This window comes from Calypte anna, chromosome 20, assembly GCF_003957555.1.
Source record: "Calypte anna isolate BGI_N300 chromosome 20, bCalAnn1_v1.p, whole genome shotgun sequence".
Lineage (NCBI taxonomy): Eukaryota > Metazoa > Chordata > Aves > Apodiformes > Trochilidae > Calypte > Calypte anna.
Window position 1 is genome coordinate 11,475,765 of NC_044265.1, and position 24,573 is coordinate 11,500,337.

Here is a 24,573-nt window from a genome sequence, read left to right on the forward strand (position 1 = left end):
TTGCTGTTAGTTTTAACAGATGTGTTTGTGTGTGCAGGCTGTAGAGATGTTCTTCAGTACATCAGGTTTTAATCAGTTAAAGATCTTTCCTAGATCAGTATGGCATTTCTCTGTCCTGTTCTCATGTGCTCCAAGTGACTGTTACTGAGGGGAAAAAGGAGGAAAAAAAATGAAAAGTCTGCACATGAAAAATTAGAGCTGAATAAGGGAAAAATGAAGACTTGGAAAGTGAAATGATGTTGTCTCTTCAGCCTTGCATGATCAATCCAGAGCATCTGGAGTGTGCGTGGTACTTTTAGAAACCACAGAGCAGCACAGAGTTCTCCATGCTGATAAATGAGAAATCATTGTGTACCCACTATCTATATTCATATGAAGATCAACAAGGAGCAGTAAATTGTACAACTTAAGCTGATACCAAATCCTAAAAAAAACCAGAAAATCTGATTCAAGCCTTGGGATGTGTGGTCCTTTTTCTTGCCAGCATGGGAATTTTCTCTGGAAAATGTTGCAGCATCTGATCTTAGAGTTCTGTGTCTCTAAGGTTATGGGACTTTTTGTAATGTTTGGGGGTGACCTTGTTCTGCCCAGTAAATACTTAACCTACCTTTGAGTGAAAAAGGAATGACATCTAGTGGCCATGTTATTCAAGCACACGTTGTTCCAGATGCCCCAGGTTGCTTGGTGACACAAGGCTGTCAGTGTTTTCTGGAGGGCAGCATCCTTCCAGGCATGGTGTATTTTAATATCTTCCCAAAACTCTTCCCAAAGCTGAACCTGATGGAAAGTGAGGTGAGGGAAATTTGCTTTCTGGTGAATTCTGAGAGTTTAATATCTCTGTGTGTGTTAGACCTATCAGGAGTTAAAGTCATCAAGAGAATTAGCTACAGGATTGTGTTAATGGATTAGAAAATGCTACTTTTCCTTTTAGCAGCATTGATGTGCACCATTATTTTTCTAATTTCAATCACTGAAGAAAGAGTTTTTCTGTGGCCTAAGGGCTTTATGCAGTAGCACGTGGGACTTTTTATCAAGATTTGAAAACCAACACTGTTTTACAATATTTTCTGATTCTAAAGAAGCAAATATCTTTTATATGCTCCCAGGTATAGCCAGGATGAATTTCATGTGAGTATGAAAGTGCAATATATTTTTTCCCTGACTGACAGAGAGAACAGCATCAGGCTGCTCAGTCTCTTTAAACCCAAGCTGAATCTCCTTGCTGTCCTCAGATAGTCTCGTCTGCATTTTAACACCTCTGAAAAATAGCAAAAATCTCTTTCCAGGCAAACTACAGCTCCTTAGAGGGTAAGAAAGCCCATAGTCTCTTTTAAGACTGGAGACTGTTTGGAGAGATACAGTATATTTTTATTTTAAATAATTCTGTATTGAGATGCTGTTGTAAAAACAACACGGGCTGAATAACTGAAATTGTGGTTGGCTCTTGGAAAGCTGCCAGACAAAAGAAACTCAAGCAACTGTGTTCAGCACAGACACATACAAAAGCCCACCCTATTGCACTCCTAAATTACCTGTCATTCAGCCAGGGTGGTTTTAGACTTAATCGTTTCTGGATAAGAATGTAGCTCAGGAGGACACTGCACCATGCTGGTGTCACAGCTCATGTATTCAGCAGCAGGAATTACTGTGAGTCTGTAAAACTTAACAACAGGGCAGGAGAGAAGAAAAGAGCCACTATTGGGGATCAAGAGTCAGAGCACATCCAGAGCCAGGCAGGATGTGCAAGGGGGTGAAGAGGCTGCATGCAAGGAACACGTGGAAGTTCAGACACGGGTGTACCCAAACCAAAAGCACCTGTCCAGAGGAGTGGATGACCTGATTAAGTATGTCTGAGGTGTAATGGCCATCCAGAGTGACAGATGGGCTCTGACCAAAATGCAGTGCTAGATGAGAAGTGGGAAGAGAGCAATAAAATCCCACAGATCCTTAAATGTACAAATTGAAGACACTCTGCTAAAACTCCACTTGTTTATGTGGGAGTGGATCCATGTGTGTTTCATACTCATTAGTACATCACCTGCAAGGCTGAGGGAAGGTCTTGCACAATAGCAGGGTAAGAAACAGCCCCACCTTCTTCTGCAAAGAATTTTGAAATCATATGGAGGAGAAAAAAATCACAGCCAGTAGATGGAACAACTTAAAACTAAAGTCTGCTGTTAATGCTTAAGTCCAGTCTTTATCAGCAAGTCAGGACCAGTCCTGATAGTCACAACCAGGACTGCCTGCATCCAGCTGGGAGGTGCTGGGGCACAGCAAGGACAATGTGACCTCCTCTAGTTTTCCAAGCTCTGGGGGTTTTTTTGTGATGGTAAATGTTTTCTCTATCTGCAATGCTATCTGGCCATGCTGAGAAGCATCAGAGAGCAGCTAACAGTGAGGAAATGTCTCACAAGAGACTGCCCTGGAGTGGGACACAATCAGATCTGTGCCAGAGTGGAGCATCCTGTGAAATGCTGTAAACATCACAGGCAGCTCTTCTGGGCAATTTTAATGATTTAGTGCAGGACCGTGACCCAGGGAAAGCTCTTCTGGCTTGCTAGGGGATTTTCAGCCCACTCTTTGTGTTGTGTTCTTCATGTGACATTGCAAAAATAAGTGAAGGAGGCAACTCTTGCTTCTGCTGAAGAGCAGAGTTACAAAATCTGGGCAAGTAGAGGGAATGCCATCTCTGCACCATGCCTGCAACTTTGGGTTAGATGCCTTAAAAAAGGGTGGTTTAATCCCCTGTGCCCATGTTTTCCATTGTCCTTAGGTGTGATTAGCCCTGCTGGTTCTTTCTCATGGCGTTTTTGGTGGGTTTTGCATCTGCCAAATCATTAGCTGGTGTACACTAGTGAAATTTTAACTGGTCTGTGTTACAAAAGCTTTGTAGTAATTTTTACTAGGAAACTGGCTCCATAACTGTTACAAGATAAAAGTACTGGTATCAGTGTGCCCTCTGTTATCCAGAGTCCCTGTTACTCATAACAGGGTCACGTCTTCTTACGAGTCTTAATTATGTGGAAATTCCTTTGCCTCCCTTCAAAGATTTATCTCTGGTGTGCAGGCAAGTTGTATTTTTTTCTGTATTAATACAGATCCATAGCTGAGCCTCTGGCCAGATGCTCACCTCAGATACAGGGGAGGTGCAGTGAAATTATTGTTGGTGTTTCAGAGATTAGAAGTCAGCTGAGACAAAACAATGCTGGACAGGCTCAGGTGAGGATTTATGCAAGGTGGAGGCATCTTTTTTGCTCGTGGAAGTGGTGCCTTTAATTCCAGTGAAATCTTTATCTCCTATCAAGCAGGATGCCCTTTCCAGCCTGACCCATGATACCATTAATAACCATCCAAGGGTTTCCACTTTATCTAAAGCAATGCATAATCAGAGGGGAGGAGAAGTTAAAGAAATCCATGCCTACACTTGACTTGTACAAAGTCTATTTTTATCTTATTCAATCAGGAACAATCAGGCGCAGAGAGGAGACGCAGATAAATTTGCATGATCAGACTTCTGTGTCTTAAATGTTAATTAAAAGTTATTTTAAATTTGCCTACTGTGCAGAACTTGTTTTGATAGTAGCCCTTGTAAGGGAAATATTATTTCTCTGGGCTGAAGTGCTCATGATTAGTTGAGCTTGTGGATTCTTGGGAAAACCTGCCTGGCAATCAACTTCGCCTTTAAAAAAAAAAAAATGTAAAAAAAAAAAAAAATGGGCTATTCAAGTTCTTTAAGCTCCTGAGCCTTAGGAGGTCTTATTTAAAGCTACTTTAAAATTTGCCCTTTGGCACTGCTTTGAGAATCTCCTCTTCCAAGGCTGAATCCAGTGGTGCATGGTTTAAAGTCAGCTCTGTGCCCGCATCCCCTTTCCCACCACGCTGCCTTGCTGGCTCACTTGACCACTGGCTCCTCTTAGAAACAGCTCTAAAGGTTTAGGAGCAGACTATGGGGCTGGGGTGGGGACTTTCCAGATCTTGCTGGCCTGGCCAAAGGCTGGCTGGAAACCCAAAGCAGGATTAGCTGGTACAGAGCAGCACCGTGCATAGGAGATGCTCAGAGCCTAGCAGAAGGGGATGTGTTGCTGGATGAGGTTAATCTAGTTACGAAGTGGATTTGGCTAATCAGTGAAGGAGCTCATTGCAAGTACATAAGAAAAAGCAGTTCTTGCCAGTTTTTAACTGGGCTGTTTAATTAATAGTATCAGATCAGACTCCTCTGGCTGCTAGAGGAACACTGAGTTAGGAACCTGGCTCACACTGAACTGAATCCGTCAGCAGCGAACTCTGCAAAGCGACTTCAAGCTCAGTGCTTCCTGAGCAAGGTGACATGGAGAGAGACCCAAGTTAAAAGGGCTTTTTGTTTTTGGCACTGCACTGCCAAAAATGTCTGACCTTTGTCTGTGCAGGTATCCTGGCTCCTCGGAGTACTGTGGGAAATGTTAATGAGCCTGCTCTGAGAAGTGTTTTGAAATTCAGAAGTGAAGCAGGCTCTCAGAGCATCACTGCCCTGCTAGTGCTGTCCTTTACCACAGAGAGTTCTTCCTTCTCCCTTTTTGATGTTTCCTTCTCATTTTCTCTCCTGTCTCCACCCTGATATACTAGTGCACATCATTTTAGGGAGCAAAACAAGCCAGGCTCCTCCAACCCCTTTTTATGTTACAGCTTTCCATTCCCTTGGGTCTCTTGCTAACTCTGCTCTGAACCAGGCAGACTCTGCTCAGATTTTTTTATTTTGACAGAGAAGTTTTTTCAGTGTCTTGAACAAGAACACTGATATTTCCTAGGACCCAATTTGCCCTATTCCATGGCACTTGGCACCCTTAGTCCTTCTGCTCTGTGAACATACCAAAATTATGGAAAAGCAAACAAGCATGAGCAGAACTTTCATTCTGTGTGCATTTGTTCTCATGTTAACATTGTCTGAGGACAGTGTATTGCTGTGCATCAACAAATGCAAGAGCAAGAGTGTCAAGAGCTGCAGAAAGAGCCTATGTGAGCTGTAAAATTGTGAGGTTTTTGGCAAGTGGCAGAGCTTGGGGTGAACGCCTCACCTGCTCTCCAGCCCCCCAAGTTGAATCTTGCTGAGTTTAGTTTTTAAAAGTGAGCTCAGAAATAGCTAAAGAAAACCTTCAGCCTTGACTTCAGCCTGAAAGATACTGTCTTCCAAACGACTGTGAGACAAAGATGTAAATAGGTCTCCTTGGGAGAAATGATACTTAGCGGTGGGAGGAAACCACAATCGGAAACCAAGTCAGCCTGCAGCAGTTTGGGGTTTCCTAAGCACATTTATAGCCAGATGTATCTGAAGCATTCAGTACATGTGAGCATTATGAGAAATCCCTGTTACATGTTTCCTCATGTTTTACCAATTTTTCTTACACTATGAAGGGAAGACCCAGGAGGAATGGGATTTCAGTGGGATTTCCCACAGCCAGAAAAATAGACCGGGATGCCGACCAAGGGCTGTCCTAAAACCAGATCTTAACACAACTGATCCAAGGAAAACCAGTGGAAATTGGTAGCTAACTATTTCCCAAGAGCTGGGCATATATCCAGATCTGGAAAAGATCAAGTGCTTAAATCCTGAGCACCATGTACCTCATTACTCAGCCTGGAGACTGAAGCTGTGTGAGGACTTGCCCATTCAGATCTCACAGTCCCCACCTGTGCCATTCAGAAAGCCTGCCATGGCATTTTAATATAGATGAGCCTGAATGCTACAGGATTTTAAAATCATCAAAATAATGCCCTTGATATAATTTAGAGGCAGTTGTCACAAAAGACTGAAGTCAAGGTGAACAGTACAGGTCAGAGCTGGCAAGTGGAAAGACCACGGTGAGAAAATGTGTAGGACTGCGTTGTTTTACAGTTGAAAACAAACCCAGGAGTTCTGTACAGTTCTGCAGACAGGCTTTATCGTTAAAAATCAATTGTGCTTTCCTGGAAAATCCCAGGTGACTGTGTTTGCTTGCAGTTTTCCAATCAAAACTAAGCTCTGCTGAAGTAGGCAGTAAAAACTCGGGCTGTTAAAGAGCTGTCACCATCCAACTGAAATGAATTATTATATTCAAGTGAATCGAATATGCCCAGTAGCATTTGGGTACATGAGCATCTACCTAATTCTCTGTGTTTCAATTAAATATGTAGTTGGTGCAGTCTAAAACTACAAATCAGTTTAGTTTCCCTCAATAAGAATTCAGCCTTTCTAAACTGAAATGGCCTTTCTGCCTCTTGTGACTTTGCAGGTCCTGATGAAAACCTTTGTCATGAGCAATGAATTAGACTAAGGATGTTAGGTCAAGGAGGTAGCAATAACAAACAGAGAAAGAACAAGCAGAAACAATATTTTTCCTTCTCATCCTGCCTCAACTGTGCCAGGACTCACCACTCTAATGCCTGGGGCTTTGCTGCTGCAGCCCTGCAGGTCAGCCAGGGGCAGGGAAGGGTTTATATCTTCATAGAAATAATTTACGTTTTGACCTGCCTTTTGTTCAAACTCACCCTTGGATAGGGATCCTGACCTAATTCTAAAGCCTGCCCAACAGAGCTTAGGAACTGTGATACCTGCACAGCTTTGATTCTGAGAAGGAGCTGGGGATCTCCCCCAAGTCAGGATGTGGGTTTGTTGTGGGCAGCACAGCTCCTCCCTGGCACAGCATCCTTCAGGGCTTAGAGCTTCTCCCAATGCAATGCTATGGAAAACAAGACACCTTCATACTCTCTTGTGGATGCTCAACTTTTGCTCTTTATTTTATTACCTCTTTCATCTAAAACGATAGATATTTCTCAGATTATGAGGAAACAATAATTCCCGTTATCTTAATGAAAAGAGCATCAGCCCCTTCTGTGATTTCTGTTCAGTCTTTACAAGACATTCTGCATATGGCAGAAAGGATGAAATGCCTTCAAGAGTACTTGATATAATTTGCAAGATGGATAGGTAGATATAGAGATGTAGATATAGAGATGTGCATGTACAGATACACAAATATAGATACACATACAGCTAGTTTCAAAGCACAGATAGAATCATAGAATCATAGAATCATAGAATCCTAGGGGTTGGAAGGGACCTCGAAAGATCATCTAGTCCAACCCCCCCTGCCAGAGCAGGGCCACCTAGAGTACATCGCGCAGGAACGTGTCCAAGCGGGTTTTGAATGTCTCCAGTGAAGGAGACTCCACAACCTCCCTGGGCAGCCTGTTCCAGGGCTCTGTCACCCTTACAGTAAAAAAATTTTTTCGAATATTCAACTTGAACCTCCTGTGCTCCAATTTACACCCATTACCCCTTGTCCTATCACTGGTAATCACTGAGAAAAGCCTAACTCCATCTCCCTGACACTCGCTCCTTACATATTTTGAAAACATTGATGAGGTCACCCCTCAGTCTCCTTTTCTCCAAACTAAAGAGACCCAGCTCCCTCAGCCTTTCCTCATAAGGGAGATGTTCCACTCCCTTAATCATCTTCGTAGCTCTGCGCTGGACTCTTTCAAGCACTTCCCTGTCCTTCTTGAACTGAGGGGCCCAGAACTGGACACAATACTCCAGGTGTGGCCTCACCAATGCAGAATAGAGGGGGAGGAGAACCTCTCTTGACCTACTAACCACACCCTTCCTAATGCACCCCAGGATGCCATTGGCCTTCTTGGCCACAAGGGCACATTGCTGGCTCATGGTCATCCTCTTGTCTACCAGGACCCCCAGGTCTCTTTCACCTACACTGCTCTCCAGCAGGTCAGCCCCCAACCTATACTGGGACATCGTGTTGTTCTTCCCCAAATGCAAAACTCTACACTTCCCCTTGTTGAACTTCATCATGTTTCTCTCTGCCCAACTCTCTAGCCTGTCTAAGTCTCTCTGAATGGCCGCACGGCCTTCCGGTGTGTCAGCCACTCCTCCCAGCTTAGTGTCATCAGCAAACTTGCTGAGGGTACACTCTATACCCTCATCCAAGTCGTTGATGAAGATATTGAACAACACTGGTCCCAGTACCGACCCCTGATAGAAGGCAAACAATCATCAGTTATCTCCAAGTGTCTACTCCCAAATAAATTGTGGCTTATTTGAATTACTCCATTACATTATATTACTCCATTATATACTCCATTATATGTATTGATATAAAAAAATGTGGTCTCCTTAGCATAAGTCTCTTACTAATAGACCCCATTAATCAAGGTCTAAATTTACAGTGGTTTTTGTTTTGTTTATTTCCTTTCGGTGCATTCATTTTCAAATTATCACCAAATTAATCATGTGCAGTGCTTTAAACCAGCTGCCATGTGGTGAAACAGTTCTGGTTCCTCTCTATTACACTCAGCTTTAGTTATTAAGGCAGAGTTCAAGGCTCTTTTTAGCCTGATTCTGTCCTGAACCTAACTGGAATCAGCTAAATTCTTCTGTGTAAATGGGTCGGTCACGCAGAAGAAACATCAAATGTAATCTTGAGATTGCCCAAAGAAAAAGGAGAGAAAAAGAAAAAAAATAAAAAGAAGATAATTTTATTTCTCTTTATTGATACCTGCCTCCTGGTTAAAAGAAGGATTAAAATGAGGTCATTAAACTTTCCTTGGAGACAAAACCCAGACCTCAGTGGTAATATGATTAATCAAATATAAAAGTGAAGCTACCCTGAATGAATAACTCATTTTTATAAAATACCTAATTACTGAAATGTCGTCTGCTGCAGAAAAAGAAGGAGGGGGGGGTGAAATTAATTGCAATAACAATTCAAGAAGATAAAGTTTTTCTGAATTAGGTCTACACAAGAAGCTAAATTGAGTTGATTAAGTAATTTTGATTTCAGGAACACCCTTCATGGAAGTTAATGAATTTTTCAGACCTTGGAGTTTGAAATTGCCAAAGACCAATGATTTAAAAAATGGGAACAATGGTTTCATTACAGATTTCAATTTTCTGTCACCAGAAAAAAAAAAAAAGAGAGAATATAAAAAAAAAATACTCTTATTGGTCTCTCTCAAATTGGACACATGTATTGCTTGGTGTAAAAGTGAGAATAATATAACCTCTTCCCACTGCTAGATTGGGCAATCTCAGCCAATTAAAGGTGGAGCCCCGCACAGGAGGTAGAGCCCACAGTGTAAGGGACTGAAATCCAGGAGTTACAGCACAAACTTTATACTTTTTCTATGTTTCTCTCCTTTCTGTCCCGTTGGTGACCCTCATTAGTGGGATTGAGCAGCACATGAGTGTCCATCACCACCATCAGAGGGGTGATTAAATTATTAATAATTAATTAAATAATTAAATGTTGACATTTGGTTTTCTAGCCTGCTGTTTCACTGCTTTATGCAGTTAATGTTATCAGAACACGGATGATATCTGTTCACTGGCAAGAATGTCTGAATGTGGACACCCAGCACCATTGAAGGGGGGGGTCCCTGCTTAGGCTGGATGTCCACACAACCCTGGCAGGTACATCTCCACATCTGCCAGATGTCCCAGGCAAATACCCATTTGTAGTGGATTATTTCATTATCTGAAAAGCCCACAGCATCTCAGGCACTCGTGCCAGCCTGAGAAATTTAAATACATTTTGCAACTCCATTATTGCAGGGCACTGAAATAAATCCCCTTCTGAAGTTGGCTAACATCCTTGGGTCGGCAGGTTTTTAATATTTCAGCATTCTGTTGCCTGAAAAACAGTTGCTTCCAAGGGATGTCATTTTAAGAGGATATATATCTGGAATTTCATTAAGCACATTTCATTTATGAAATCTTTAGTGACATGCTGAGGGGAGGAAAAAAAAATAGGAGATTTAACGAAGGATTTGGTAGTGCTTTGAGTTTTCTCTTATCAAATACTTCTGTCTTCATGCTTCCCAGCTGTAGAAGAAAGGGTCAGAATACAGAGAACAGAGAGAGTTAAAATCAGAGAGGACAGTTAAAAGGTTTCACATAGGTCTTTGGGAGCATGGTAGAGTTTTTCCCACTGTTCAGCTTAGTGCAAGAACTTGTTTTGATTGCCAGAAAATAACAGAGAATGAATACAAACATTTTCCTTCCTCATTTTCACAAGTATATAGTAACTCCCTCCTTTCTTTTACCCAATATCCTCCCATTTCTCCCTGCCTTTCTCTTCCCAGCTATGTGTGCTTTGACTTCCCAGTTGTAAACAAAATTTCAGCTCGAAGCCTTTCTCCTGGCAAGTCTGATGAATTACACAGCATTTAATTTAGTCTTCATTCCGTGCTCTGAATTACTGTGAGAGGGCAGGGATGTGTTTTTCTGATCTGTGTTTTTGGATCTCGGTGAAGACGTCCCTGCTCGTTTTAGGGGGATCCGACCTTGAAAGGTCTTTTCCAACCCAATCAGTTCTGGTTTTAGGGACTCCCTCAGAAGGTCAGGTCTCTCCTTGGTTTTGCTTTGGGATGCTGCTGTAGCTGAACCTCCAGGGTTTGTCTGCAAAAGCTGGAAGGGCTCTTCAGCAACCCCTGCCACATGCAGACCTGTGTGTGTCCCTCCTGATTCCTTTCCGATAGGAACAAGGGAGCAAGTGGGGGCAGAGAAATCTCCCTGTGGGGTGGAAAATCTCACACACCCCCCACAGCCATTGCTGTTATATTTCATGCAGCAGTAAGGACATGAAAAAATCATCCATTGTGGCACCAGCTCAGTAAATCACATCTTTAAACCACACTAACAGCACTTTTACAATTAAACACCTGTTTCATGGCCTGTCTACCACAACGATGCTCTGTCCAAGCAGAAGCCCTGTTTATGACCTGTCCTTGTGGGTTTTAGAGCACTTGATTGGGGTGTTCAATCCTAGTTTAAAAAAAAAAAAAAAAAATACCCCTGTGAGCTAATTCTGAGACTAATCTGGAAACAACAGATTTCAGTTGCAGTGCAGAGGAGGTTTGAGCTGGAGTCAGCATGCAGACAGGCTGAGCTGTGCCACTCAGGAAACTTCTTTAAAATCTCAATACCAGGATTATAGTGTACATGAAAAAAAATTCCATTTTGGTGCTCTTTAAATTCTCCCTTCCCAAATACCCATCTTCCCATCCCAGGGACGCATAAGCAGCTTTTATATGCCTTAAATCTGAAAAAATTAAATTAAAAACTCATTATGAAAAGTGGACAGTTAATAAGAAAATCCTTAACCAGACTTATCATCTTGAAGGCCCTTCCTGATGAAACTTATTACAGGGGCCTGAAACATCCTCCTCTATAGATATCTCACCAAGAACTACAGAGTCAGACCTGGGGAGTAGGTTCTGCTTACTTAGGAGCTGGACTCTGTCCCCTAATTTTGGGGGATATACCCATGCAAAATGTTTCATCAGTGGATGTACATAAACTCTTCTTTTTTTTCCTTTTTTTTCTTTTTTTCTTTTTTTTTTTTTTTTTAAGAATGAGGCTTTGTAGGCAGCTCCAGCTGTTTTAAAATCTATTCCTCTATTTAAAAGATAGCTTTACTAATTACACCTGACAATCAACTAGTCTGCAGAAAAGTGTCAGCTACCTTTTCCTGCTGTTCATTCTGGAGGCAAGAAACAAAGGTATGTTAGACAAGAGAGCAAATGAAATGTTCAAAGGATTCGTCTCTAAAACTGGAAAATAAAAGGCTGTGCTATCAGCTCAGAATTTTAACATATACTGTTTCCACTGGCTTATGAGATAAAATCTTTTATTGTTGAGTATAAGCATTGTTAAAGGTCACTGTTGCAAAGGCTACATCATTTAGACGAGATCCTATTTTGGATAAATTCACAATTTTTCTTCCTAACAAGGAGATAGTATCAGGATTTAAATGTACTAGAGTGCCAGGTTACAGATTAAAGGCTTTTGTGTTCTGGAAACCACACTATCCCAGATTTCAGGAGTTTCAGTGAGACGTGCAAGTCCCCAAAGTCAAGTAGGTTGATTAAAGTGGTTCTTTATAGCCTTTGAAATACAGATAAAGTACAACTTTCCTACATGGGGTTAATGTAGATTTTTTTTTTCCTTGTCAAGTCTATATGCCTTTCCAAGGACATAATTTTAATCTCTTTTTAAGCCTTTCAGATGAGTGTTGTAAAAAGCTCCTTTGTGTTGTAATGCATTTTTATAAAATATCTAAATTTCTATGCAAACTGCAAACCTCGTTTCATAAGATATATTTATCTGGAAACAGTTATCTTGCAGCAGAATTATGTCATGTCATCATTTCTGTGGCATCTTTTTATAGAGTCACAAGAATGTAACATCTGATAATGAAAAAAATTAGAGCTTATTGTCAGACATGCAAACTTCTTTTTTTTTTTTTCTTTTTTTTTTTTTTTTAATATCCTTTTACTATTATGTGCTCTTGTCTCTGAACTCCTGGCAAGTGCTCTAAGAGTCTTTGAACCAAGGTGAAACCTGCACGTTCCTTTCTTACAGTCTGAAATGAGAGGGGTTTCTTCTCTTGCCTCTGATAGAAAGATTATTGCTTTCTTCTCCTCTGTTCTGCTTTGTCTTCATATTCAAAAAGTCTTGTAATTTAATCCAAAACTAGGCATTACTTGACATTTTGAAAACATAACACCAGTAAAGATAATGTATAAACCAGTGGCCATCAGCAGCAGGAACACAGTGGATGTTGTCTGCCCTATTCTAAGATCAGCTTCAGAAGTGCAAAAATTTAGGGTTTGCTGTTGGTTTTCAAACTCATCCAGCAGAAGTGACACCAGCACCTTTAGAGCACACTGAACATTGAGATTCCCTGTGGAATCTCCCACTGACCAAGTGGCTGGGCTGGCTCCACCACACCATGCATGGACCTCTGAGAACTCCTTTGCAGGCAGGTGAGGCATTTGGAGAGGATATTGGAGGGAGAGAGGAGACTGTTTCAGTTGGAAAGGACCTAGAACAATCACCTAGTCCAGCTACCTCCTGAGCAGTTCAGGGCTAACCAAATTAAAGCATATTATTTAGAGCACTTTCCAAATCCCTCTTCAGCACTGAGAGACCTGGGGCACTGACCACCTCTCTAAGAAGCCTGTACCAGTTTTTGACCACCCTCTTGGTAAAGAAATGCTTCCCAGCATCCAGTCTAACCCTCTCCTGACACAGCTGTGGTCCAGTCCCACACGTCCTATCATTGGGTACCAGGAAGAATAGAGAACTGAAGATAAAAGCAGAACTTCCAAAGCATCCTTGGAAAGTTGGTGAGCTGACTGGCATCACTTCCCTGCTCTCAGCTGGGCAAGGCTGACTCCTGCCTGACCACAATGAGCCAGTCCCTGCAGCCTGAGCACCGTGACAGCCTGGCCTGGTACCAGTAGAACAAAACTGTGAGCTGGCAAGAGTGTGTTGGGCTTTATAGATAACGTTTGGGGAAGCATTTGCCACATGGCATATAAACCATGGCATCCATCTGACGTAGGGATGCATACGTGGGCTGACTGCAGAGCAGATCCAAGCAAACGTGCAGTTGAAGCAGGGACACTACCATGCCAGGGATGTTGTGGGCCTGAAAAAAACCAACAGAAGTGAAGTCTGTGTTGGAGTTATTGGAGACTGTGATGCAGGGAAGTTGCCTCAGAAAAAAAGTGAGGACATTGGTACTTAGAGGATGATCATAATTTGAGAACACGTCTAAGCAAGTGGTTCTTTAGTAACGTGATTAAGAAATAACTATCTCTAAATCTGATTTGCACCCAAAATATGGTTGTTTTCATGGAGGTTTTGTGAGGAGCTGAATGAGCTGGTCTCTGCTCCACAATGGCAGCTGTGGAGCAAGAACCTGGAGGTCACTGTTGGGCTGGCACAGAAGCTGGTAGCCAAGTCTGCCCTGGACAGTGTGGGAGGGGGGAGGACAACTTGCAGACTGAGTACAGTCACCCCTACAGCAAATGGTATTGGAAATTAAAGGTTGGAGAATTGATAGTAAGGCTTAAGAAAACAGCAATTAGGCTGCTGGTAAGAAAAGCTAAATTACTGGTAGTAGGAGTAGAGGGAGGAAAAAAAAAAAAAAAAAGAGGATTATTGATCTAAATATCAAGTTGGCAGATACACAGAGTACAATCTAGAGAATTTTTACACCTCTGGGCTTACTCAACGCCCACAATAAAAAATGCAGGCCTATAAAGATGGAATAAGAAGCAATCAATTAGGATGGCATTTGCTTGTTTCCGTGCTGCAGCTGGGCAGGCACATCACCCAGTGATTTATTAAGAGATTTTTGCCTTTGTTTGTTGTTGGGTTGTTGGGGTTTTTTTTTCTCATTTTACACAGATTGCTGCAACCAGACCGCAGTTGTGTGTTAATTTGCCTGCTTTTCAGGCTTCTGTGTTAAATATCGTGTGGGGAAGGTAAAGTTGGCTCTCCTGCCAGCACTTGGCTGGGACTCTGTCCTGAAGCATGGAGGAGTTGTGGGCTGGTGCCTGCTCACCCAGGGCATGTGGGTGACCACAGCCCCTCAGGTTCCCCTTGGATCTTGCTGAGTAAGGGGGAGCTGGCAGCAGAAAGCAGTCAGGGATGGGAAGCCCCATGCACACCTCTGCTCACTCTCATTTCAGTTTGTCTCAAGCCAGGAGACCAAGAGAGAATGTGCAACTCTTTGCAGATGTCAGTAAGGACTCAGAGGATAACAAGAGGTCTGAGATGCCCTTGTTCTTCTCCCTTAATCCATAGCTATAGGTCACAAAACTCTGTTTCTCTAGGCAACTCAGTCTTCACAAACTGCTTCTGCCTGTAAAAAAAAAATTGTATTATCATTGGCAAATCTTGGAGACAACACAAAAATCTTTCCTGCAGACATTCATGTGAACAAGTCTTTTCTTTCACAGCTTTTTAGCAAAATGAGCTAGGAAAAAGTAAGAATGTTTTAAAAAAGGAGTTCCCTCTAGAAGCAAGCCTGAATAATTACCTTTGTATTCATCCATCTCGATTCCACACCTCCTTAGGAGTGGCTGCAGTGAGCTAATTGGTTTTACTCTGCTGTTCACAGCTTCCCAGCCCAGACTCCAGATTTATTGCACAAAGTCATTGTGTGAGTTCATCATTCATCCCCCCACATCAACCCCTTCCTCTTCCAAAATGATATTTGTCTGCTCTCAGGTACCGAGTGAAATGAAAGACAAACTCTGGGATTAACCAATTTTAATATAATCTGATGCAACCTGGAAAACCAGAATGAATTATTACCTTTTTAGCAAGACATGGCTTCTGACGGGCCAGCTCCAGAGGAGTGAGAGAAGGACCTTTGCCAGCACAGCCTTTTATGGGAGAGAAAGTAAAAATACCTTACAGAATTTAAGGATTTAAGAACATGGCAAGTTCAGAACAAATCCGTATCTGAGAAGGGAAGTGAAGTGTGTAACAATCAGCCATAGAAATCCTTGTGAATGATCTTTAAAAAAGCACTCTGGAAATAAAGGACTTCAAACACAACAATTGAAAGTGAAGCTGAATGAATTACAGGGGAATATGAGTAAATGCTATAAGGATAGGTCAAGCACTGCTTTATCAATCTTATGTTTACTCCAGCAGCTCCTCCATTGCCCATTGTTTTACTTTGTTTGAATAGATATGCTTCTCTTTATGTGAAAATCAATTGTAATCTTATGAAAGAGAACTTACAGCACAGGGAATGCTGGAAAGCTGGGTAGTGAAAGATGGCATTGTTCATTATCCTGAATTACTCCAGGGTAGGGAGGGAATGACATTAAATGAGTGTGGGTAGCTTTGAGCTGCCATCCTTCCTTTAGCAGTTGTAATTTAATATCATTACTTAATTTTAGTAAAGGGAAAGACAATTGTGGACAATACACATTACAGCATTTACTTATAATAATGATGGGGAGGAAGTGTTAGAAGGAGGAAAGACAGACTCTGGCTTGGATTCCCAGTAGCTGCTGATCTGTAGTTGAAGAAAATGTTCTTCATCTCTCCAAGATTTGCTTCTGAGTTGATTAGCTTTGGATGGTTCCTTTGATTCCAATGGAGGCACTATGTTCTCATCAGAAAAATATTTGGCTGAATAAGTATAATTAATATCCACCTTTGCTGCTAAATAGAACTGATCATTCCCTAACTATGCCTAATAGTAATCAACAACTGGATGAACTCCTGGATTGCTGAGGATGTGCCAAGTATTGTGATTTTTTCCCTAATGGAAAAGTTTTGTAGATTCCTGTGATCTTCCTTCAGGATTTATACTGAGATGTGCTTGTGTATTTTTAATTTTTAATATACCTCATATTTTTACAGTATGCCTTGTAGGAAACTTGTAGTAAACTCCAGGCTGAAAACAGATATTGTGCTCGTTTTTACAGGTGCTTCTGTAAGATCTTTTGGCAAGCGTGTGAGATTTTCCTATGTAACCCAAACTCATTGTAAGAACCTGGGATGTGACTTCATAAAGGTGTTCAGCCACCCATATGACTGATCACCTTAAATTTCTTGAATTTCTTTCTGTTTCTGCAAGGTATAAGCCTCGTAGTAACAGACCAATAACTGCAGTCCTAGGTCAAAAATTTGGGATGGTTGCACAAAGTGTTTAATTCCTTTGAAATTATGATACCTTGATGTTAGCAGTGCAGCCACCTCCTTAAAGACACTCTGGGGGGGCATCAGCTTGTCATTGCTGCAATGCCATACAACATTAATTTAATGTAATGGGTGATAACTACTATGGATTTAGTAAGAGATGAACCTGCTTAACTAATCTCCTTCAGTTCTTAGGAGTGGGTTTCAGTCAAGGTTGTTAATAGGACTGTACATATGACATGGATTTTTCAAGAGGCTTTTGATAAATTTCCATATGATATTTCCCCTGCTTAAGCTGTATGCTGCAGAGATTCCAAACTGGGCAAAAAAAAATGGGTAAAGAAGGAGTGAAATCCTGGGAAATAAAGAGAAAAGAAGAGCTGTAGTGTGATCTGAAATTAGAATTATCCTGCAGCTTCCCACTGTTCTTCCCCACCACTCAGCATGGCTGGAAAGAGATGCCATCTGCATTCACTAATGAAAACTTGTTTAGGACAGGTGCACAACAGCAAGGAGGGCAGAATGCCATTCAGGATACCACTAAAGGGCAAATTTAAACCTACATTAACATGAGGCAGATTGAACGTTTTTGCTGTCAGTAGTAGGATAATATATACTAAATATAAGTACACATGACTAAAAGACTCCAGTGGATGGGTATGGGTAAGGAGTGGAAAGGGACTCTTGTGCTAACAAAGGAATGATTTATTATCATTTACATAACCTGGCATTTGTGCTCACCAAAGGCCAGATTTTTAGAAGTGCTCTGCTCCTGCAGTTTGGGGCCAGGGTTTCAGTTGTGGACTCTGAGCCAGCCGCTCCCATCCTCTCCCCAGTGTTTAATTTGCCATATGTCAATCAGGGTGTTGATTTGCAAGTGCTACTAATAGGCAATGCTGAGAGATGAAGGCAGTTCAAAATTTGGGAACATGTCTCACTGGCAGCTTTTGAACCCCCAAAACTGGAAGTATTCACAGGCCAGGGTCCCTGATCAGCCATATGATAAATCAAGGACTGGAAAGCAGAAAAAAAAAGCAGCTAATGCATCAGGCTGTGTCTGAACTGGACATGCTCCATGAAAATCAGTGCTAAATGAGAGAATTAAGCACCAGGAAAGGCTGTGGCAAAATCACTAGAAACACAAAATCAAATCAAGGGCAAGAAAGAAAGAAAATGAAGTAAAATCACCAAAGAAGTAATAAGATGCCATCACTGAAAGCTGAGTGAGGTAAAATACCTCAGGCTAAAGAGATATAGTTATCCTAAAAAAATGCACATTTTACTCTGCCATTTTTACCTGCTGCTGCCAATTAACTCTGATTGCTGTAACTGAACAAGAGTATCAAGAACACTTTTCTTTCATTTGCTTTGAGCATTTGCTGAAACTTGGGCAGTGGCTGGGTGATAGCGGTTTTGTTCTCCTTTGGGCTGAGAGGTGAAATAAGGCTTTGAAAGGTTTGAAAAGGCATTCAAAGAAAAAAAAATAGGAAAAGCAGAAGTGAGAACGAGATGTGTCACTCGTAACATACAACCCCATGGTCCTTCCCATGGGACTGGTTTCCCAGTTGGTGTTCCTGTGGAAGGGATTGGGGAGGTAGCTTTGAGCACCGACAGAAAACTCCCACCATGACCACTTCTGTCTTCTATTTGCAGTATTCAGGAGAAGTTCCTGAGAACAGGGTGGAGGTTGTGGTGGCAAACCTGACAGTGATGGACCGGGACCAGCCCCACTCCCCCAACTGGAACGCTGTTTACCGCATCATCAGTGGAGACCCCTCTGGCCACTTCACCATCCGGACAGACCCCGTCACCAACGAGGGCATGGTAACTGTTGTGAAGGTAAGGGGAAAGCCAAAGCAAATCCATAGTTGTCAGCATTTCAGTTAGCTAAAGGACTGACAGAAGAGAGAAGTCTGCAGTTATTTTGTGCCCTCTCTACCTGGGAACGCAAGTGCTCAGATCTGTTGTTTCCCATCTGTCCCTGTGCAGATGTCCTGAACACTTAGAAACACAGAAACATTTTGGTTGGAAGAGACCCTTAGGACCATCAAATCCAACCAGTAACCTAGCAATGCCAAGTCCACCACTTCAAGCATATGCCACGGGTTTAGGGTTTCCCAGCTCAGCCCATCATAAACTCTATAAAATCTCAGACTCCACAGGCACCTGCCAGCATCTGAGCCTGACCTCTGCATCCTGCTCCTCCTTAGCCTTTGAGCACTGTCAGAGGGAATGGTGCCTGGGCTGGGCAGCCCTGCCCTGCCTGGCAGGTTTGGGGCAGAGGCTGCACCTTCTTTTTGAGCCAGAATACTCCCTGTTAGCTGTGAATCAGAAGTAGTGTTTCACTGCAGGGGAACAGTCAGGTGATCCCTCATGAAAGCAGGGAGTGCAGGAAAGATTTCAAGAGGAGTGAATTTCCTGGTAGCAGAATGAAAGGAGAGATTTTCCTCTGATTGAGTTGCTTGGCTGAACAAAGTTGGGGAAATTTTTGTTTTCTTAGAATCAAGCAATAAACACAGCATGTGGGCCAGATCCTCCACTCAGAATAGCTCCACTCCAGTTACAGGCACTCCCCAGGCTAGATCAGCAGGGGATCTTGTCCAAAGACTCTAAGAATTAAGATTGAAAATATCCATCATCCTTCCTCTCCTCCATCTCTTGCATTCAGCCTTAGGAGAGCTGGGACACTCGAGGTGTTTGCAGCAAGTATTAAATTATTTCCCTCTTTGCCTCCAAAGAACTTGGCTTCATTTCCCTTGGAGCATTCACTTCCCATTCAGTTACTGAGGCCAGCAGCCCAGGCAGTGAACACTTCTGCTGTCATTACACACAGCCTGAACATAACCAGATCCATTCAGCATTCAGGGGATCTCATCCCAGATAAAATGCCCATGGATGCTCCCTCTGACTACCAAAAGTCTACCCTTCTATAACAGCAAGTTTTAATCAATGAATTAGTATGAAACACCAACGTTTAAAGAGTGAGATGATTTAAGAATAGCTCCGTGCTGAAAAGAAGAACCTCACTCCCTTGTAGCTAATAAGATGCAGTCGTTCTTCATACTCACAGTTTGGGTATTAGGAAAAATGACATCAGTGAAATGCCAATGAGGTTATGCTGGTAGGAACGTGTGAGCCTGTCCTGTTCTCTGACCCTGAGGCTGTGTGTGTGTGTCTGCAGATGCCACTTTGCTGAAACTCTAAAGGAGACATCATCTTACCTGCTAGATGGTATTTCAGTGGGGTGCTTTTATCTCTCCCTCCCTATTGCTCTGTAATGACAGTTGACAGCCTTATCTGGTGCAATGTTACAAAACATCTTCAAGCTTAGCAGTAGCTTTAGACACACATGTGTATGAATGCATACGTGTAAGCATACATCTACCTATAGGTACATATTTTTCTGCTGAAAAGGAAAACATTCAACAAACTAAAATGCAACAGTTTGACTTCCATTGACATCAGCAGCCCCTCTGAAATCAAAAGGCCAATGTTTTCACTGAGAACAGGGGAGGACCCCATACTCTTTAACTTAGTAAAGTGTCATGACTGTAGTTAAAGGCACATGAAGGTGAACAACAGGGGATTTACATGATCATCACTGCTCCACAAAGATTTCTGCATATAATGAGCCCTCCCTAATGCTGAACTTGCAGGCAAAAAGCAGGGCAGATTTGTCAAGACACCAGTGATGACAGTGTTGACTTCTCACTGCTGGGTAACCCCCAGTGATCACAATGCAAAGAACCACATGAAAATCCTATCTTATCAAGGTGAGCTCAAAGCTTGAAATAGCATTGAATGTCTTCACTATAGAACCTCACCTGATCTTCCTGGGCTCACAGAGTTCCTTACCCTTATCGAGCCGGAGGCTTTTTGGTGTATTTTCAGCAAGGAGAATGAGTGAAATTGCTTGTGATTAAATTTTCATGGTGAAGAAGAGAAGACTCTTAGGATTCCACCTTCTTCTTTGAAATATTTTGTTCTCTGTTAATAAGTGAATATGCTTAAAGGTTTGAGGAACGTGTGCATGTGAAACAGGGGGGTTGGTCAAAGCTCATTCTTTGTGGTGCAAGGGTCTTGCTGGTTTGATCCCTGATGTAGATTGAAAACAAAGGTAAAAAAATTAAGTCAAGTAATGAACCCTTTGTTAACAGCCTCTCCATGGCTGGATTTTCACATGGCTCTTTGAAGCCACTTATAAATAACTCCCCCCTGCTGCAAGCAAAGGGGTTTGCATCCAGGCTAGGACAGAAAGGGCACAGATAAGAGTATTCCCTGAAGAATCCCACTTCTCCACCAGCACTCTAGGGACTAGAAGTGGAGAGCCAGAAGTGCTTCCAAACCAAGAAGCCCTTTGGAGTTCAGATGATCCTCATGGGAGCTGTTTTGCAGGCACTTTCAGTGAAACCCCACCTGCAGCTTCAGTCCAATCACTAAAGTGTAACATTTCCTTTTTCTGTTCATGCCTTTCCAAACCATTTCCATAACTGTACGAGACCTTAATCTTCAAAGAAAGCCTTGATCAAGGGGAGAGAGAAACTTCCCACTCAGATGAGACACCGCAGAGTCTGGAGACAATCTCCGAGAGCAGCAGTGACTGCCCTGTGGCAGCCAGCTCAGTAAAATGTTATTATAAACTCTGCATGGATCAGAGCTGTGAATTTATAATGGAGAGGCTTCCAAAGCTGCCATTGTTATTTGCCTTAATAATAACATGAGGCAAATTTGTTGCCTTGAGTCTAAAGTACCTTGAGAAAAGGACACATGGCAAGCCCTCTGCTTCATCCAGGTCAGAGAGGCCAAGGAGGAGAAGGATGTGCTGCATCTCCAGGGGCAGGTTTCAGAGCCCCTTGTGCCACATCAGACACTGACCATCCAACAGGGGGTAGCTGCAAAGATGCTGCTTTGTCATTTCATGTCACAGCCTTCTTGGATGTGAAATTAAAAAGTAGGTGAAAATCCAGCATCTCTATGTGGCTACATCTGGTTTTGCTCCTGCTGTGGCCTGATCAATATGCAGCATTTTCAGTGAGATGCATAGGGATGGAAGGGGTAATTGCAGCATGAAGAACAAGTGTGCTCTCTGCACCCTTGTCCTCAGCAGGAGGCAATTTTAGGGAGCAGAAGTAGGAACTGTAATGGCAGAAACTGCTTATTGTGGTCTGAAAGAAATTCTACTTTGTGTTGGACTGCAAGGGGCTCCTGTCTCATGGGGGACACCAGCAAAAACACTGCCATAAAGATGAGGACTGTTCATTTTACCTTGCATCAGGCCACATCCTAGCAGGTATGTGTGTGATCAGTGTGTTCTGTGCATCATCAGACAGGGAGCCTGGTGCCTTTACACATCAATCCCCCCTGGAGCTGCTCAGATTGACACCCCCCCCACCACCAGTTCCCTCTGAGCCCCTGTGGGGAAAGAGGTACAAAAAAAAAAAAACCAAAAAACTGGAGGAATGCAAATTAGAGGAGTGTGAAAAGAAACTGAAGAAATGCATTAGTCAAATTGTTTCAAGGCCTTGAATAGTGTTTAAATGGGAACTTTAACCATGTGTCTTTTTTGAATGCAGTACAAGTCCATGAGTCAGTGCTGGTGGGTGTACTGGGAATCTTTATGCTTCCTTTTATTTATTAAATGTTGGCCCAGCCTGTCAGGAAACCATTTAGCAATAGGAACATTTGCACTTCAATCAAATAGAGATTCCACTGTTTTACCTTTTGCCCCTGAAATTTGTTTCTCTCATGTAGCCTCCTATGATTTGATTTCTCTCCTGATAATACTGGGTTTTAAACAGAACACAGAAGCCAGATCTTGCTGATGTAAATCAGTACAGCTCTAAGAAAGTCAATGTAACCATGGCATTTTACACCCTGAGAATATACTCTGTATGCTCTGCACTGGAGCAGGTATTAAGGAGAGTGGATATGCTTCTAAATTCTTAAATTACAGCAAAGCATTTTTTAACAAGCAGAGGTGTGATCCTGCATAACTCAAGCCTTCCTGGCAGGTGATTAGTGACTTCCCTCATAATAATTACTGGGATGGTTTAGAAATGATTGCACTGCAGTTCAGTCAGTTGTGCCAGCAAAGGCTTTTCCTTCCTTTTAGCTCCTAAGATGCATTGGCTTTGTGTGCATGTTGAAAAGAGATCTGTGGCCACCCAAAAGCAAAACATATCTGGGAGAGTTCCCAGGAAACCTCAGGAGATCATGGGGCATCTTGCAAGAGACCAAGAGGTCCTGCTGGAAGGACCACCTTAATATTAGCAGGACAAGGCTCTGTTCATTGCAGCTCCACCTTTGCTTATAAACTCACTAAAGAGGAAAAATGAAGAGCACTTCAGGCTCATGAGTCCACATAGACTGTCCTAGCTACTTAGGTAGCAGCTTTAAATGCTATTAGCACTGTTAAGTACCTGTCCAGTCTCTCTTAAGATGCTCCACCTGTGGTGTGTGGAGCAGCCCTTGGTGGATTTGTTTGTTCAGTGCTCAGCTCACACAGGCAGCTTCTCTTTGGGAAACCACTTAGCACTGGAACAAAGCACAGGGCAGATCTTCCCTGCTCTTTACAATTTCTACTTTGTGGGGATTTTTAACTCTTTGGCCCTCCAAATACTGGAAGGCCAGGTCTTCCACTGGGTTGAAGCTGGGCTGGATTAACACCTTCAAAAGAACTGAGCTCAGGAGGAAACCAGATGAGGCAATGACTTGGATATCATCTGCCCTTTAAATCGTGCAGCTTTCAGCCAGAGGTAGAATTTATTCTCTGCTTGGCTCTACCCTTGTTTGTTTGTTTCTTGTAGGCAGTGGATTACGAGATGAACAGAGCTTTCATGCTGACAGTGATGGTATCAAACCAAGCTCCCCTGGCCAGTGGCATCCAGATGTCCTTCCAGTCTACAGCAGGAGTCACCATTTCAGTCACAGATGTCAACGAAGCTCCGTATTTCCCAACAAACCACAAGTTAATCAGGCTGGAGGAAGGGGTGCCCACAGGGACAGTCCTGACAACCTTTTCAGCAGTGGATCCTGATCGCTTCATGCAGCAGGCAGTAAGGTGGGAGACCAAGCAAGCTCCTGTACAGGAGGGGGATTTCAGCTCCAGAGGTTTGGGGAGCAAAGCAGTTGTGAGCTTGCAGAGCATCCCATGGGTTTGTAAAGTTGTCATTCTTCTCCCTGCAGGTAAGCCAGGCTCCCAACTGCTGGGTCCTGGAGGACAGACAGAGTTGGATCCCATGATTCTGTCTTGTAGAGGGGCAGTTTTCAGCTTCAAATGCAAGGGCAGTAGCAAGGGGTCCCCAGGCTGGTGGAGATCAGGGCTGCATCATATTAAGTGTTTTGTCTCTGCCTTCTCAAGGGTGCTTTCCCCTATGTTGCTCATGCACTTTATAATCACAAAAGCTTCAGAAGAAGGCAGCTTTGTTATTTCTGTTTTATAGGGGGGAAACTGAAGCACAGAAAAGGCTAGGGCTAGAGTTCCAAAGGGAGTGAGTGGGATTTTTCCAGCTGGTCCAGCTGCCAAAGCTGACCTCCCATTAGCTGCTTTTGCTACAAATGGGATTCAGCTGACAGCATTTCATCCTTCTAAGTCAAATGCTCAGTCTTAGAAGTTTAAGATTGGATTTAGTCTATGCTGTGACCAGAGAACCACATCTTTCACTGTGCTTTGTCCCACCCGAGAAGTCTGGGGACTGGTTCCAGAGTCCAGGACTCACCCTCTTCCCACCAGGAAATGCATTGGCAGGAAAGTGTGTGTGAAAGTGAGAGTCCTTGTGACACCTCTCACACAAATATTTCAGCCTCTGTCTCTGCTGATGGGAAATGTGTTTCCTGCTCTGGGATACTTCTACATTCATAGAAGTTTGTTTCTTTTTTACTCCCAGTATGTCAAGACTGCAGTATTTTTGGTAAAACCTGAGTATACGACGTGACCACAGCCAAGACCTCTTAAATTTACATCAGTTGTGACATTTTGTGTCAGGAAAAGTTTGAAATATTTCACCTGGCACAGAGCTGTCTAGTCTAGAAAATGAGAGTTTATTCACTGCCTCATCTTGTTGTCTTTAGACAGGTATTGTGACTTTTTG

General features: G+C 42.7%; 1 protein-coding gene across 1 annotated transcript in view; it reads left to right on the top strand.

Annotated features, from left to right (window-relative positions):
* CDH4 (cadherin 4) overlaps window positions 1–24,573 on the top strand; it is a 407,807-nt gene that overhangs the window by 369,798 nt on the left and 13,436 nt on the right. The window contains exons 9-10 of the mRNA XM_030463155.1: window positions 18,137–18,322; window positions 23,290–23,543. Of these exons, the coding sequence (XP_030319015.1) occupies window positions 18,137–18,322; window positions 23,290–23,543 (440 nt within the window). The remainder of the gene's footprint in view (window positions 1–18,136; window positions 18,323–23,289; window positions 23,544–24,573) is intronic.